General features: G+C 49.9%; 3 protein-coding genes across 3 annotated transcripts; 1 reads left to right on the forward strand and 2 right to left on the reverse strand.

The window, feature by feature from the left end:
• Positions 1–147: 147 nt before the first annotated feature.
• On the reverse strand, positions 148–2,840 carry FTJAE_90 (uncharacterized protein; the record flags this gene model as incomplete). Its single annotated transcript, XM_037355875.1, has 2 exons — positions 148–2,301; positions 2,352–2,840. 2 exons carry the CDS (start codon positions 2,838–2,840, stop codon positions 148–150), a joined length of 2,643 nt encoding a protein of 880 aa, XP_037212808.1.
• A 4,315-nt stretch (positions 2,841–7,155) lies between these two features.
• FTJAE_91 (OS-9-like protein) lies at positions 7,156–8,750 on the reverse strand (the record flags this gene model as incomplete). The annotated part of the gene is made up of 2 exons (XM_037355985.1): positions 7,156–8,601; positions 8,652–8,750. The coding sequence occupies 2 exons, from the start codon at positions 8,748–8,750 to the stop codon at positions 7,156–7,158; spliced, it is 1,545 nt and encodes a 514-aa protein (XP_037212809.1).
• A 5,424-nt stretch (positions 8,751–14,174) lies between these two features.
• FTJAE_92 (key lime pathogenicity protein) lies at positions 14,175–16,238 on the forward strand (the record flags this gene model as incomplete). Its single annotated transcript, XM_037356095.1, has 2 exons — positions 14,175–14,438; positions 14,496–16,238. The coding sequence occupies 2 exons, from the start codon at positions 14,175–14,177 to the stop codon at positions 16,236–16,238; spliced, it is 2,007 nt and encodes a 668-aa protein (XP_037212810.1).
• Positions 16,239–16,526: the final 288 nt, after the last annotated feature.

A 16,526-nucleotide genomic window follows, 5' to 3' on the forward strand; every position in this document is an offset into this window, starting at 1 on the left:
TGATACGAATAAGAAAATCCAACGCCTGGTTGTGTTGTGCCTGTGATACATCATGCCAGCACTCGGCTGTGGTGCGTGTGAGCATTCTGACGCCCCGCTAAGAAATCCAGTGTATGCAATTTGTATGCCGTGATAAATCCAAATCTCCTAGCCTTGTTTATTTTTAAGACCGAACCACCTTCTCTTGCCTCCCGCTCTGGGGCTATCTACTTGCTCTGAAGCGTCCCTGTCCATCCTTGGTGTACCTGGGGTCCCTGGCTCCTGGCTCATGATGGAGTCGTCGCCCACGTCAATGGAGGTATGTCGACCGTGGCGGGAGCTTCGCATGATTGGTGGTGGTGTCGCACTGTCGCGGTCTTCGTCTGCCACGCCCGTTCGGCTGATCCATGGCGGAAGTCCTGATGCGCCATTAACGCTTGAGGAGAGTCCATTGCTTGGTGGTTCAGTAGGTCCAGTCTCCGTTGGAGTCGGGGACGGGGCAGTAGTTGACGATCGGCGGAAGAACTTTGCGAACTTGTTCTGAGCTGGCTGGCCTGAAATGGGTGGATAATGGTTCTTCTTCTGTTCCCCGGCAGGCGGTCCTTGAGCCTGCATTTCCGCTCTCATCTGAATGTCGTCGCTGTTCCTCCTCTGATGTCCCTTCTTACGACCCGACTTAGAGGCTTTCGGATTGGTAGGTGGACGACCGGGGTTAGAGATCTTGAGCTGTGCTACTGTCTGAGCATTCAGGCTCGATCGTCTGTTGGGAGGTGGTGGAGGCAGTGAGGCCGAGAAGAGTTCCTGCTGGACGGGGAATAGATTTCTGATCATTTCAGAGTCGGTGCCTATGCTTGCACCTCCAGCGCCGTACATGGCTTCCATCGACCAGCCACCCTTGGTCGCGCTCGAAGGAAAGCTGAACAGATCAGGCGAGGTTCGCCCACCGTTCTTATTAGGCTTGGCGCTCTCGCGCATCCAGATATCGAGGCTCGAATCGAGGGAATCTACGTCTGATTCGTCGGTATCGCTATCCCAATCATTTCCTCGTCGGTTCGATATGGTAGTTTCGTCAGCGGATCGGGGACGCTGGATAGACCTTCCCCGGTTCTCGGCGTAAGCTCTGTTGTTCAGATCGATAATATGAGCCGAAGCCTTGACTGCACGTATGGGTTCCTGTAGTTGAACACCCGAGTGCATTCCCATGCTTCCTTCATTGTCAGATGTCTCCGAAAGAGCACCGTGGCTTCGTTGCATTGTGGGATGCTTGGACAATGTGTCACTGGAATTCTGGAACCGTCGCAAGGTTGACGTAGAAATGGTGTCCGGCGTTGGTGGCAGATTCTGATCATGTAGCCTGACACCACCAGGAGCATCTGTGATGACTCTTCGAAGGGATTCACGCTTCTCCTCCTTGGTACGTCGGTGGTTGACGGGCATAGCAGAACGACCAGTAAACACATCGGCTCCATCCCTATCCCGACCTTGAGGTCGTTCTTCCACCTTCTTCGAAGTGTAGCTTCGCTCACTCTTTCGTGCAGGAGAGTTATACTCGATTACGTTATTGATCGAATCAAACTGCGCTTGATGAGTCGAGAGAGAGTTCGATCGAGTTGATCTATTAGGTGAGGCATGCGACTTGACAAAGGCCGTCTTTGGCCTGTTGATAGTACTAGCCTGAGCTGGAAGACTATCAGCACCATCAAGAGCAAGAGGCTCGTCCACATCTTGTATGCCACTGCTGTCATGCTCTTTGGATCCATACACGCTGACAAAAGAGCTCTCGCTCAAAACGCTCAGGCTTGGGCTGCCCAGGGCTGTGTTACGGCCGTTATCAGCTTCATTAGAGCCTTCAGGGACTTGCGCAAGACTGAGAATGCTACCCCTGGTACCAAGATAGACATTTCGTAGGTTCTCCGTTGTCTCGCTGTGGTCGGAGAGGAAACTCGGCATGCGATTGATGGCCTTGCCACTTCCCATTTGCTTCATCATATCCGGCGATTGAGTGGCCGGTCTGGGATCTTCATAGCATGGGTCGAATGTTGGTGCGGCGTATTGTCCTTCGGCTTCAAGCTGCTCGATGATGGAACGTTCTTTGGTATATTGCTCAAGTCTGGCTTCGAGCGTCACGATCATAGCAACAGCCTCCTCAATTGCCTTATCGCGCTTCTCTAACTCTTGAGAAAGGTGGTCGTTCATCTCTTCAGCTCGTGACTTTTCCACCTCGAGGGATTCGACCTTGTCTTCCAATGCCTTCTGTCGTTCCCGGCGGTGGTACAGTTCTAGTTTGAGGTCAAAGTTCTTCTTGTGAAGTGATGATATGACCTGCCTTCATGTTAGCCAGCTCCAACAGTATGCCATGTTCATTATCCTACCTGTTCCATATCCTTTACCCCCCGTCCATTCTTTTTGTTGGATTCACTTCCAGCGGCAGAATTAGGTCGTCCATCGGCCTCCATATTCTTAATAGGAGAACCAAGGCTCCGACTAAACTCGCCTGAAGAGTTGACATCAGTGCTGCGTGACCATGTCGTCGATCGGTCGCTCTCAGCCATGCGCGATTGCTGAAGCTTCTCTTGAAGGAATGATGATATGACGGTTTGCCGTGTTGACTCGCTGCTAGCCTCTCGAGTCAAGCGTGGCGTCCGCGTTGTTGTTCGGGGAATGGTACTGGATGGTCTTTGACAAGTCGCATGGTACAGTCGGTGTGAGTGTTGCGATTGAGAAAGATTGGGAGATCCAGGAGCTTGTGACGAAGACAAAGCGCTATGAGCGGTATGCATTGTAGCTCTGGTATTGGTTGTGCTTGTAGAGGATCGAGAAGCGGTTCTTCCATAAGAAGACCGCGAAGGGGGTCGTTCCATCGTGGGACGATGTGAGGGTATTAGGTATCAAGACGGATTGGGTATCGAATTCGTAGGTAGTGTAGCCAAACGCAGAGGAACAGTCCAGCTTGAACCTCAAAGGGCAAGCTCAGTTTCGCAAACAGATATTAGATGTACAAAGAGTGATCGGATACAGTTTCGAGACGTCTATGGCATATCGAATTGATCGCGTGTCTTGGGTTTAGATCACGATGAGCAAGCTTGATTCACTTCATCGCGGACTGTGCCCAACAGCTTTCGGGTATTGTCGCAGGAAGCGAATTAGATGCGTAAGATACTGCTTTAACAATGATTGGCGTAGCTTGTCTTGCGTTTGTGGTCGGTCGGTTGCAGATGGCCTATAGAGTACGTTCAGGCTCTGCTTTCAATGCTTTTCCAACAAAGACAATTGTCGCAAAGGAGTATGCACAATCTCGGTTCGTTTACGTCAGGAGGGTATGACAACCGAAGACGATAGAGAGCGTCTTAGGTGACGTGATGTTGGACAAACAGGTTCAAGGCCGATGATCAGAGAGTAAGGATGTATAGAGGGAGAGAATGGCAATCGTTGGGCTCGTGGAGGTTCGGATTTCCCGTGGTCTTGGTGGGGAGTAAGGGACAGGAGGTTGTCGATGCAAGGGAGAAAGGTACGTCGGGTACGTAATGCGTAAGGGTCAAAGATAACGCACGGAGTAGACGTCGATCCAATCTCGCGATCTCTAGGTTCACAAGCAAGGGCGAAAGCAAAAAAGACAAGACGTGGATGTTGCGAAGATCACAGAGAGGAACAAACAGGAGAGAAAATTGGTTTGTGTAAGGGTATGTCTGAGAATGGTCTTATTTGGCAACCCTCCAAGTCAACTTTTTTGCTTCTGTCCGAGGTGCTCAGCCAAATCGATTCATTCATTCCAGGCAATGGCACAGTGGACACCACCCGCTGAGAGACTAAGGCACAGAGAGTTGGGTCTAAGGGTACCCCCGCATTAGCGCCATAGCAAAAAGTCAGGCACCAGAATTAGCGTGTTAGTGCCGGGACGTCTTGGGGGGGTATTGCGAGCTAGCCCTTGACATAAAACGCTAGATTCACTTCTGCCGAGTTGGGTTGAGTAGGGTTACAGTGGCAGTGGCAGTGAAAGGGCGCGTCTTAATTTACAGATGAATCCTTGGACGTGTTTTTTACGTGTCGACGTGTGGTGTAAGACACATAACGCGATGGCCAGGGATCGTTTTTACGGTACCTATTACCGGCTGAAGAGTGGGGGACAGGACTGAAATGCTTACGAGCCTTGTTTTTAATCGACATTGCATTCTTGAGCACGTGAACCAATCTAAAGCCCGATTCTGGCCTGTGCTGTTTATTTACAGGATGGTTACCAGAGCAAACATGACATCTAATCTCGACTTTCATCTCTCTCTCATGCCATTGAATCAATCAATCGTCTTTGTTAACCTTGAATGTCAGTCAATGTCAGATTCTCTCCCTCAATCTTATTCACAACCAACCACTTCAGAACTCTCACACCACTAACAGCCTCTCCCATCCCCGCCCGTCACCTCCAGCACTTTGTCACCAATCATAGACAGTTCCACCGGCCTGGGGAGCATGAACCCCCGGGTCCCGGCGGGCGGGCCGTGCTCCGAGCAGGGGAGAAAACTGACCCATGTCGTCACTTTTCTTCTTTTCTCTTCAGGCGCTTCGCTTCCTTCGTCTGCTGTGATTGTGACTGCGAATTCATGTGACCAATTGCTTTGCTTCTGTGGGAGGACGTTTTTCCTTAAACGATCAAGGTTTTCGGATGTGGCTTGATAAGAGAGAACAAACATGCAGCAGGGAGCAAACCGTTCACTCACCCTCGGGAAGCAAGAAAACACCAGACTTTAGTATAGGGTGCAAAATAAACTCAGCAAAAGACATCCTAAATTTATGCAAATCTACCTAAGTCTTTTTGTCATTTAGGATCAAGGTCCTGAGTTTTCTTTCCTCCCCTACCTCCGTAGACTCATTATTAATTAATCCCTCCAATTGTTTGTTTCATGTTGTCCTAGACATCAGCCACTGAACCAGCATCTACTGAACCCCCTCAAGGGTTATTGGTCTTACCCGCATCAATTATCACTCACAAGAACTATATCACCCAATTATTAAGATCCATCTCGTATTAGCTCTTGCGAAGAACCCACCAGAGGAGAAATCTTGCACCATGAAACAAGCGGTCTTGAAGCCGTCCTCAATCCGTACGCATCGGTCCGCTTAGAATGTTTGCTAGCTTCAGGCTTCAAAGAAAAACTCCGTCCCGTCGCGACCCAAACTTGCCCCTCCAAACTCAAAGTAGTGGACTTGACTTAAACCTTTGACGGAATTAGTTCAGGATCTAGACAACATTTCTTGCTCCGATTGCCGCAGGCCGTCTCACTCAAGCCATTCCCGCTGTTGCCGTGGGACTTGAGACGCTCAGACTTGAGAGTATCAACCGCATTCAACAGATGGAAACTCTTGGATTTCGAGAGAGTTCTTCTAAACCGTAGTCTTCTCGTTTATATCTGCGCCAAGTGGAACCCTGGCTTCAACGGCTGAGGTCTGCATACCGCCTATTGGCTGGCCGCAACTCAATCGTACAATCTTGAGCAGCGAATGGTGCAATTAAGAGCAAACATTTTCCAAGCGGTCTATGGCGGCTAACGTATTCCTGGTCTGTACCTTGCATCAGATCTAGACCGCAAACTACACCCAAGATGTTCAGCCATGAACTAAATAACTGACCATCCATAGAACTACTCTTTGTTCAACTACATGGCGCCTGACTTGTATGACTGCGGCATTCCAAATCCCTTGCCACGCAGTTGTGTGTCCAGCTGACTGCAAATACCCGGCCGCAAGCATCGTCATCACCATGACAATTCTTTTGACTTCGTCGAAGTGGAATCTGGTTATATTGCCCCCCGGCAACTTACCGTGTCTTCTGGAAAGTTGGACGGATTTATGCACGACTATGTGCTTGCCACCTCCGGTAAAGAATGATGAGCAGAGATACCTCTGATCACTTTGTCTGAGACTACCGAGACATTGTCCCACGCTTCTCGTTTATCTCAAACACGGTAGTTCACTCTTGGGGGCTAGCGGGGGATCATCACACTTATCACAGTCACTCAAAGGACTTGACGTAGACATTCGGATCCTTGGTCACGGAGGGCGCAGGGCGCATAGAAAATTGAGGGTGTGAAGAGAATCGGATGTGATAAATTCTCAATCACAGCATAGCAGTCTAGTCACTCAAAATCAATGGGCGCGAATGTGTTTGCCAAGGCCGTACTTCGTGACGGCATACTTCGATGTGAAGATCTCTCAGATCATCCTCGCACACCATCACTTGCCCAAGTACGCTTTCCCGGTTATCTCAACAAATGCAAGCGAGGAGAGCATAGAGACCCTCAAGGCAGAAGAGTCTCTTTCAAGAGTCGTCTGGAAGAAGTGTTTGTAATCGAGGAGCATGCCAAAGCAAAGTATTCATCCAAGAAGACGAGGTTTATTTTGGCCTAGCGTACGCCAACGAGGGGAATTCCCTTCCTCAATCTGTCTGTGACCGTGGGCCGAGATGATACTGAGTCGGTTCTCTTTACTGGCTGACTGAAGTTCAAATGGACGTTAAGGAAGTGCGTAAAGTTGCAGATGGTTAACGATCTGTTTCTGGCATAGAACATGCCATAAAGGCAATACATAGTGATCATGTACCTTCAAAAAGGCAGTTTTGACTTGAGAGTAGCTCTTAACTCCTCCATCAAGGCAGAAACTGGCAGTGAGTCCCAAGAGAAGATATAGGGTCAAGAGTCACCACGGCGAACCCAAGATCGGTCACTTAACCGGCTTTAGATGTTTCAGCAAATGATTGCAAAATTCCATGCAATGCAGGGACATCTCAATATCAGATCAACGCTGTCTTGGTCAGATTTACTCTGCACGATTGAGGGTAGTCTTGTCTCATCTTGAGAGAAAACGTCTTCTTCATCCAAATCACAATCTTCTCAATAACTACCCCGAAATAGCAATGTGCATCTTAAGCACAATCATGAACGTTGCCGCCCCAATAGATATCAGGTAAGCCGGGCACATTTACCGTATCATTGCCACGTTCACATGACATGTGGCATCCAAAGGGTTGGCCAAACATCGCTAAACCGAGAGCATCAACTGGCTAGCAAGACCATCACATCACATCAAACTCCAGTCAGAACTAGGTAAAGCAAAGCTTGTAACGCTTATAGATTCTGAGATAACAAATCATCTCCCAAAACGCCGTGTATCTTTCTAATCATCATCTTACAATTCATCCTTCTTCTTGAAGAACTCCTCCTGACTCCCCTCCTCCTCGCCTTCAGCCTTCTTCTTCTCAGCCTTGGCCTTATCCAGCGCTTCTTTCTCCTTCTTCAACTTGGCCTTGTTCTTAGCAAGCTCATCCTCATCTGCATCGATATACCCCCTCAACTCCTTCTCACCACCAGGAAGCTCTACGAGCTCGAGTTTCCACCCGTATTTTCCTGCGAGCTTCTTCATGCGCTCTGTCATGTCCTTCACTGTGGAAGGCTTGAGGTCGAGGCGTTCTAGCTCTTCGGTGCTGAGAAGCTTTACTTCGGCACCGTCTTCTTTGCTCTTACCAGAGGCGACGACTTCGATAAAGCGCTCGCCGTCGGTGTCGGTGTTGGAGAAGTAGCTTCGTGGAGGAGAGAGCTTGGCGGGTGGTTTGCCTGCTTCGTCGGCGCCGGAGAGGACATTGCGGGCGCCTACGATAACACCGCCGATATTAACGGGCTCTTTTGCTGCATCTTGTGGCTTGGCCTCTTCGGGTTTGGCCTCTTCGCCCTCCTGCTTCAGGGGCTCCTGTGCCGCCTCAGCTTCCTTCACAGGGATCGCCTGGTCTAGTAAAGGAGTCTGGTCATTCTCGCCGACGATGAGCTTGCACGAAATGGGGTTCGCTCTAGTCTCCTCAGGAGGCAAGAAAGCAACGTCGTTGCAGAGACGTGGTGTGTTGACAACCATGAGATAAGCACAGATCGTGACCTCCTTGATCCATCCGATCCTGTCAGTCTTCATGCCGGGCACACAATGATACTGAACCTCGATTGTCCGTTCCCTACCGGTCAAATCGCAGATCGTTCCACCTTCTAGCCTCTGTACCAGATAACGTTGGTCTCCCTTGACCTGCAGCTCCGCCGGCGGTGGGTTCTCGATGCCATTCAACTTTGCCTGATGCGCAGCGTTGGCGGGGATCGCGGGGACCTTTCCAAGCGTAAAGTCCATGGTGTTGGGGTCACGCTTGGGAGGCTGGCCATTTGGTATAGATGGGAGGGCGTGGAACTGGACGATCTCCTTGTTGTTGCAGAAACTGTAGCTCCACCATCCAGACATAAAGTATAGGCATGAGTCTTCGAGTTGTGAGAGAAGTTCCCATCCGCTTGCTGTCGCGCGAGTAAGCTCGCGTGCTTCTTCGGCCTTGGCCAGCTCATTCGCTGTCTTGTTCTCGGGTTCGGGGGGTTGTATAATAGGGATGGAGCAGAGGTATTCGTGGGGAGGTAGTTTCATAATTTCGTATGTATGCGACGGGCCATTTTGGCCCCGGTTGTCGGCTTCATTGTCGCGCTCGTCAGCTTCCCGAGCTTGATCAAGTGTTGATTGCGCAAAATCGGCAGAGTATGTAGGATGTTGGCTATCGAGTAGCGAATGTGCATCTTTTTCGGAAATGTATTGACTATCAAAAACTACTTCGAACTGCAGAACGTTGAGCTTTAATACAAGGTAGTCGACGAGGGGTAGCTTACCTGAGGGTACGTCAACAAGTCCTCGTGGATGCTGAAGCCCGGGGAACGAGCTCCAGCAAGCTGGACAGTCGCCAGCAAGAATAAATTGAAGCGGCGCATTATGCCGTGATTTGCCGGCGATAGCTCACATAGAGCTCAAAAGGTGCCAGCGCAGAAAATGAAGCGTCAGAGCAGTAACAGCAATGCCGCTCTACTGGTTGCCAAGCGTTAGTGGGAGAGGTGTCATGATGAGCCGAGCTGTGGAGTTTACCTTAGCCCAGGTCTGTCATGACTAAGCCGATATTTTACCGGTATCAGATAAAGGTGAGAGACACCGCGGACGGGGAGGATCCAGTTGTTCTCCGACAAATTTCTTCCGGATACGGTGAGCAGGGACAATTTCACGGTCTGAAAACTCCGGAGTCCAGGAGACGAAGAGGGGCCGAGTATCGGTGACGCCGCGAGAATGAATTCAGTGCTTGTTTGTGTTTTGGAACTATTATTAATATCTCCGTTGATGACAGCGGCTGACAATTACATCACAGCTCATTTCTCTTCGTCTCCTGAGAATTACGTTACAAATTACTGTCAATGTTAATGAGACGGTGAGACGATATGGAGGTTCAATTTCGAATCTATGCAGAAGCACAAGCATAGACATCAGTCGAGCTTCATTGTTACGTTACACCAACTTCTAGAGCTTCATCAGACTCTGTTGATGAGGTCGAAGCAGCAGAGTTTAGTCTAGCTACAGACTAATAATTCCTCGAATTACAATCTAACCTTATCCAAGATACAATCTTGAGCCTTGCGACTTTACCAGGATGGCATCGCAATGCCATCAATGATCAACACCACAGACTCATCAACACGTGCCTCTCCTGGGAACATCCTCGCTTCGGAGCAGAACCGGCGTTCAGGAGAAACTCCCGTGACTTGAACACGTGTCGAGTGGAAATTCTTTCCTCCAGGGCCTGCTAGCTCAAACGGTGGGAATCTTAGGTACTCAAGGGTCTTGCTTCTCCACGAGATTCACGAGATTCATCTCTCGATCTGTGAGTTGTCGGACCGCTAGAGCACCGCTTTGACAGCGAATACCCAGCGAGGAGAAATTGCCGCTCCTCACGTTTAGTCTCTTCTGACGTAGATTTTCACTGTGGGACAGCGCTAGATGTTCATCATGGCATGATATTGAGCTTTGGTCTATTGAAGATCCCAGTTTTATGTCTCGCTTGAGTGCCGAGTTGAGTTGGCTCGCAAACTGACGACTACCGGCAGGAGTTTGCGTTGTAGTATGGAGAACGGTTCGTCGCAATGCATCAGCCCTAGTATACGCTTGTTTAGTCGGACTTACTCATGCGCCTAGGGACGGGTTTGATGTTGAATGAATGTCTCAAGCATGGGAACTCCTGGCTATAATGCCATTGGCCTAGTATTTCGGGTTAGTATCAACGCTTTGGCATCAGGTACGCGCAATATGCGGGCTATGAATTTGTATGTGAGGATGCAGGGTAGTTGAAACAAAAGATCCAACGCCAGTCGGGATTTGAGTCCGGTACAATCACACTGTATGTAGAATCGGGAATGAAATTCTTATCACACGCTATTGAACTCTCTATAACCGTTAGACCGGGGAAATTGAGTTTAGCATGGTCATTAACCAGGTTCCGTGCTGCGACGTATTAGCGAAGTGCCTGCAATGGCAGTTGAAGTTGTTGTTATCTAGGTATCTAAACTGCATTTTCAGCCTCTTCATCTCGCACATTGACTCGAATAACGTGAGATTGCACATGAACTCGCACGTGCCCATCGCATGCGTGTCAGATCAACAAGAAAGTGCCAACGCATCAAATGAGTCTGAGATGGGGACATTGTTTTGCACATGCGCCTTTGCTCGCACGGCCATGAAGCTATCAATGGAACGTTTCCATCAATGATCTACGAAATTTCAAGTTGAGACGGGGGTTGAGCCTGCATGATCAACGCAAGGAAACAGACGAGCAAAGACATTTTAGTTAGCGGATGTCTGAAGATTCTGAAGTTATCTCGGAGAAAATGCTACGAAGGTTGAGACTATTGAGGCCGGAAGACGGTTCCGTGCAGATACAAATTTCGTGATGGGTTGCAGACTATGTATAGCACGGGAACTTATGGACGAGCACCAATTGCTACGGTTCCCTTTTTGTCTCTGTTAGAGCACGGCAGCATGTAGATAGCGCCAAGGTGTTGAGGTTCGAGTCAGTAGAATCAGAATGCCTGCCTGCCTGCATGACACACAATGCTCGGGCGATTCCCCAACCAAACGGAGACAGCAGCTAACTTTGTCAGATGCTGGGTGATGAAGATCGTTAGGTCTAGACTGCGGTGGTGTTAGCATCCGAAGAAGATCATCATCATCGCTGGAGCAAGGGCACCTGGTATGTTGCATTGAGGTTATTTCGTAGTCAGAGTCTCAGACGCAAAACCGTACCAAACCCAAAGAGATGGTGTGTCCTTGATCTGGTCTGGTCACACACTGCGGGAAAAAGAAGGATGGATTATCTCTAACCCGTCCGGTGCGGTCCAAGTCCAACGTTGATGGATGGATGGATGGCGCCGTCCGTCCGCCTCACTCTATGCGACCGCGGGAGCCAATCGAGATGGGTAGTGGGTGTGCCTGACCACGCTCGACAGCCAATCGATGAGTGCCCCGTCTCAGCGATTGATTGCCTCGTTTTGCGTAAAGTGGTGGGTTGCGAAAGGAGAGGAGATGGAGTGTGGGCGGGCTTATTCCTACAGGGGTTCAACTCTACCGTTGGAGAATGAAACCAAGCCCGTTTGGAACATGGCTGGTGATGGCATCCTTTTTGTGAGAGCTCAGTTGTAGAAACGATGAAAATAAATCATATCAGGAATATCTTCGTCACGATTGAAACGACCCCTGAGGATCTGGAGAAATCGATAACATTTTCCCTCTTCAACCCCATGTTTTTGTCATATCTAGGGTTCTTTTTCATTTATTTTCTCAGCTGAGGTCTTTGTTAACACGTACGTCGGCGGCACATTATTGTTCCCGGTGGAAACGCCCAGTTTGAGAAGCAAGGAAAGATTGGTGATCAGCGTATGTCCCGCCGCTGCCAGCCGGCTGTTGGAATTAGCTTCTGCGCAATACCGTAGAAATCGAGATGATGATCTCGCCTACGAGATAATTTCATTAATCTCCCGTCTGTGTGTTTCTCATTGCTGAAAATAGCTACTTCATTTCATGGGCATCACGTTTCTTGCAATGTTCATCAAACTTACATTACCTCCCTCGTCGGGAATATCTTCAAACGAGCTAAAACAGAACGAACAAGAGCCAACACAGACACAGACACTGACTGACAAACTTTGATTCCATCCGTGTCCGTGTCCTCCCTCTCCGGGAACTGACAGCAGAAGCGTACAGCCGGTCAGAGAATCTAGCGGGTTAGCGCATGACATGTTTTTTTCACACCGCGCTTGTTATGTGCTGCGCTGTGCTGTGCTGTAACTTTGAGTGAGTGACTGCAAAGATAGACGAATTGAATTGCCTGGTTGGGAATTCGTTTGCGCTTCTCGTGTCGGATCAGATCCGCCCTCCCCATGGTGCCCGCTCGGTATGAACGTTGTCACAGTCGTTTTCTGGAGGATGCGCCATGACATCTCAGTAGGCATTTTGGCCATGTTTTTGCTTTTTCCTACCCAAGATTCATAGTGCGTACCCTGTAGCCGGCCAGGATTACAGCTATGCCGTCATGGCGTTGAAGCTTCAAGTTAGGGTCTTGTACCACGTTGCTTCTTCTTTTCTCCTTTCTCGTGAGTTTTCGAATTCTTTTTCCTTCTGTTTTCTCATTGTCATGATGATGCTGTGCCGCTAATTACGTAGACTTGTTTGAGAGGCGGCCGTCGGGAACTGAAAGAGAGAGGTGAGATGTCAGAAGATATGCGGCTTGCCGTCTGTCTGACTTGTAGGTGGGAAAGTCCTAGATTATCGGAATCAAGCACAGACAGAGAGACCCAAGTACCGATGTAAATGCCCGAGTAAACAACAGACTGGTAGACACAGCCCACCACTCTTGATGCAGCTGAGCCTCTTGCTTGCGATAAAAGATGCCTCGTTTCAACGCATCTCGTGGACGGCATAGCATGGCATGGCATGGCATGGCATGGCATAGATGAGTTGTACGCGCAACCAGAAACGCCGCTGTAGTGGTCGCAGCAAGCCAGACCTGGGCAGAGAGTGTTCTGAGCCGCCAATCGCAGCCACTCTAACAACGTTCACATCCACCGGGCGTGTCAGCGACAGGGATCATCGGGTCGACTTGGCTTCTTTTGACTCTCTTCTTTTTTTGGCATGAGACGCTACGCGGGGGGTTGTTTTATTAGCTTCATTCATGGTGCCATGGTCCCAAGGAGATCCGATGGGGGGAGCTTCTTCAGCGGCCACCGAGCATTCCGTTAGTGGTCTGCAGTTGACCGTTGGTGACTGGTCAGTGGGGGCCAACGCTGTAAAAGGAGATGCCCACGCGCTGGAGCGGGAGCTGGAGGTGTCAGTGAGCTGGCGTGGGTTGGCTAAGTTTAGGTGTCGTCACGCGTGCCTTTGTGCCTTCCACCATTCCCTTCTGATACTGGCTTGGTCCACTTCGTATCCCGTCTCATCCCATTTTCATGTTTGTTTCAATCAATCTCAACAACAACGGCATTGGATCTGTTGAAGAACCATCATCATCGTCATCTCCACAAACGACAAATCTGATCTAATCTGAATTGTGTTGATACTCGATATTGTCTCTTTTCATCCCCTCATCTCGATGTCTGTCTGTCTGATCAGACCACTCGGGCACAATCACATATCTTGATAAAGCTCGAGGTCTGCCTAACACAACCATATCTTCTTGGTTGATTGACTGATTGATTGTCAGTCTGTTGAAACACACCACCAAAGACGCACGCTACATCATCATCATCACACACCCATGCATGCACTCACTGGAGTGACTGCACTGCATTTTCAGCCAGAGCCAGGCCAAGCCTAATTAGACCGCCCACCCACAGAGCAGAGACCACCTACAGCGACATTTCTTCCTTAACCTTACACACACCGCAGCGCAACACCCTTGAATATCCTTCCAAGATCCCTGCCATGATCCCTGTCGGGTCTGAGTGGGGATTGGAAGCCTCATCCTGAACGACTGGCCGCCTCTTCTCTCGATCCTGGCTCACTATTAATCCTCCATCCCATCCGCATCTCATTCACCTTCTTTTCTTCGTCTCGTCGTCTGTCCTCGACTACTCGTTACTATCCCACTTTTTTAATCTTTCGCCTGTGGCAAGCCGTTTTATCTTGTCCCCCCTCAACCATTCAATAAGATCGCCTCGCTCCAGTTCTCTTCTCCAGCATCTAGAACCCGCCCGCCTTACTTACACCAGAACATCTCATCGTATCAAGGCTATACCATCTCCGAATACCTCGCCTCGCCTCGCAAGAAACAAAAAAGAAGAAGAAAAAACACTATCGCAACATCTACTGTTCACTTCAAAAGAATGAATTTAGAAAACGCCAATACTGTTCAGGAGCTACAACGTCAGCTAGAAGCCGCCAACGCGCGGAATTCACAGCTCGAGCAGTTCGTGCAAAGTCAGTTCAGAGGAGATCCTACAGTCTTAAATCAAGTCGCACAAAATTTGTCTCTGGCTCAGCCCGGTTTCCAAATCCCTAGCCATGGCCTTTCAAGTGCACGAAGTAGTGGTCTCTCTCGTAGCAAGTCTACAATTACATATCCCACCCAAGTAAAGTCTGCCATCACGGTAATACATCCTAAGCCCTGTGCCATCTCCATTCAACCTTTCTGATAATCTCGATAGGAACGACATAATGGCCTTCAGGCTCATAAGCGTGAGAGGAGAGCTTTCTCTCAACAGTCTGGCTCCGCTCTCCCCATGAGCCGCAGTGTCTCAAATCGTTCTGAATCTCACATGCCTTTCTCACAGACCGGCAACAGGATAGCTCCGTTAAGTGCTTCCATGGATCGATTCAACTCTCCTCAAAATGAATCACCCAATCTGCCTCTCGACGGTGTTTCGGATCGACTGCCCAGCGTCCAGGAGAACCAACCTCTGCTCACCATCGGCATGGACCCCGACGAGTTCTTGAAACAGTGGCCAGAGACAGCTCAAGTCCCTCAAAACTTCGACGCATCATACTCTGGACTTCCCTATAACATGGTGCCTGACAACTCATTCAGCAACCTCTCGTCAAATATTCCGTCCAGCTATCCCATGTCTTCCGCTTGCCCGTCAATGATTTCTGGTCCTTCTGCTGCTGAGGCTGCTAGCCCTTTGACCCGTCAGAATAGCTCTTTCGACAGCTATGGCGTCGGTATGGAGCGCCTAGAATCCTCGCAGTCCCAGGCCGATGCCCTCTTTGCTCCCGATCTGTCTCCCAGCTCTGTCAACATGTACCCCACTGGCAAGCAGTTCAACTCGGAGCAAGACCTCTTCGGTCTCGGTGCCAACCTTTCCGCTGTCAACATGCAGTACACCGACTCCAACGGAAACACCTTCATGACATCGCCAGAGTCCACCGATATGGAGCGATCTTGTTCCAACACCAGCATGTCCAGTGTTCGATCAAATGCTTCCAACCTCGAGCGACGCGCTAAGGAAGCCCGTGAGCGTGTTCTTCACTCAGGCAAGACCCTCCAACTCGCCCCGAAGCCCAAGGAGGAGGTAGCAAAGGCTGAGGCTGTTGCCGTTGCCAACAAGGAGGCCAAGCTTCCCGTCAACAAGAGCAACTACCAGCGACCTAAGCATCCCAAGGTCTACTGCACCCAGTGTACTGAGCATCCCGATGGCTTCCGAGGTGATCATGAGCTTCGCCGTCACGTCAACGCCAAGCATGAGGGCACTGTCAAGAAATTTGTCTGCCGTGACCCTGCTACAGTCGGCATTGAGAGCGATGTCAAGGCCGTCAACCCGTTGTCTAAGTGCAAGGCATGCGTCTCTGGCAAGGAGTACGGTGCTTACTACAACGCCGCTGCTCATCTTCGCCGCACTCATTTCAAGCCCAAGACCCCTCGTGGCAAGAAGGGTGCTAACGGTGATGAGAAGCGAGGCGGTAAAGGCGGTGGTGACTGGCCTCCTATGAATTCCCTCAAGGCTTGGTTCGTCGAGAAGAAGGTCAAAGTTGACCTGAATGACTCTCCCATGCCTGAGCAGGACGATGTTGATGAGATGGCCGACGACAATATGGACGGTTCTGGCATGCCTCCTCAGATGGACATGTTCCAGGGCATTGGTAGCAGCATGGCACCCTTCAACATGGAGACTGGCTATGATCTTGCCGTCGATGGCGCTGCTGACCCTGCCATGATGGCTAGTGTCAATGGTGAACTTGGCATTCCCGCTCCCATTTCATCTGCCTCTGGTAACTTTGGTTACTCCCCCTTCAACGGGTCCCCCATCGGCATTGCTGATAACTATGCCTTCTCCGAGCATGCTACTTCGGCCTACGGCTCCAATCTCTCATCTACCAACACCATCACCCCTGCCAACTTTCAGGACATGTCTCACATGAGTATGACTGACAATGCCCTCTGGGCAGCTTGAATCTTTGGAGCATGAGCAACGATGATGAAGGTTGACTTCTAGCATCGCTGTTGTCCCTGCTCCACCGGTTAACGTGCTATACCGATATCGATCTCAAAGTCGAGTCGCTCAGCACCTCGCGCCACCAGGGATGAGGATTGCATAAAGAAGAAGACCTAAAAAAAACAAAAAAAAGCCACGCGTCCGAGCCCGGGTCCAAGATGAGTCGATACGATAATGGCTCCATCAGACTGATATCTCCGCTCGGTGTGCCGTTCTGGTGAACACGCACAAATATTTCTATAGCAA

The sequence above is a fragment of the Fusarium tjaetaba genome (genome assembly GCF_013396195.1).
Source record: "Fusarium tjaetaba strain NRRL 66243 chromosome Unknown NRRL66243_c0000004, whole genome shotgun sequence".
Taxonomy (NCBI): Eukaryota; Fungi; Ascomycota; class Sordariomycetes; order Hypocreales; family Nectriaceae; genus Fusarium; species Fusarium tjaetaba.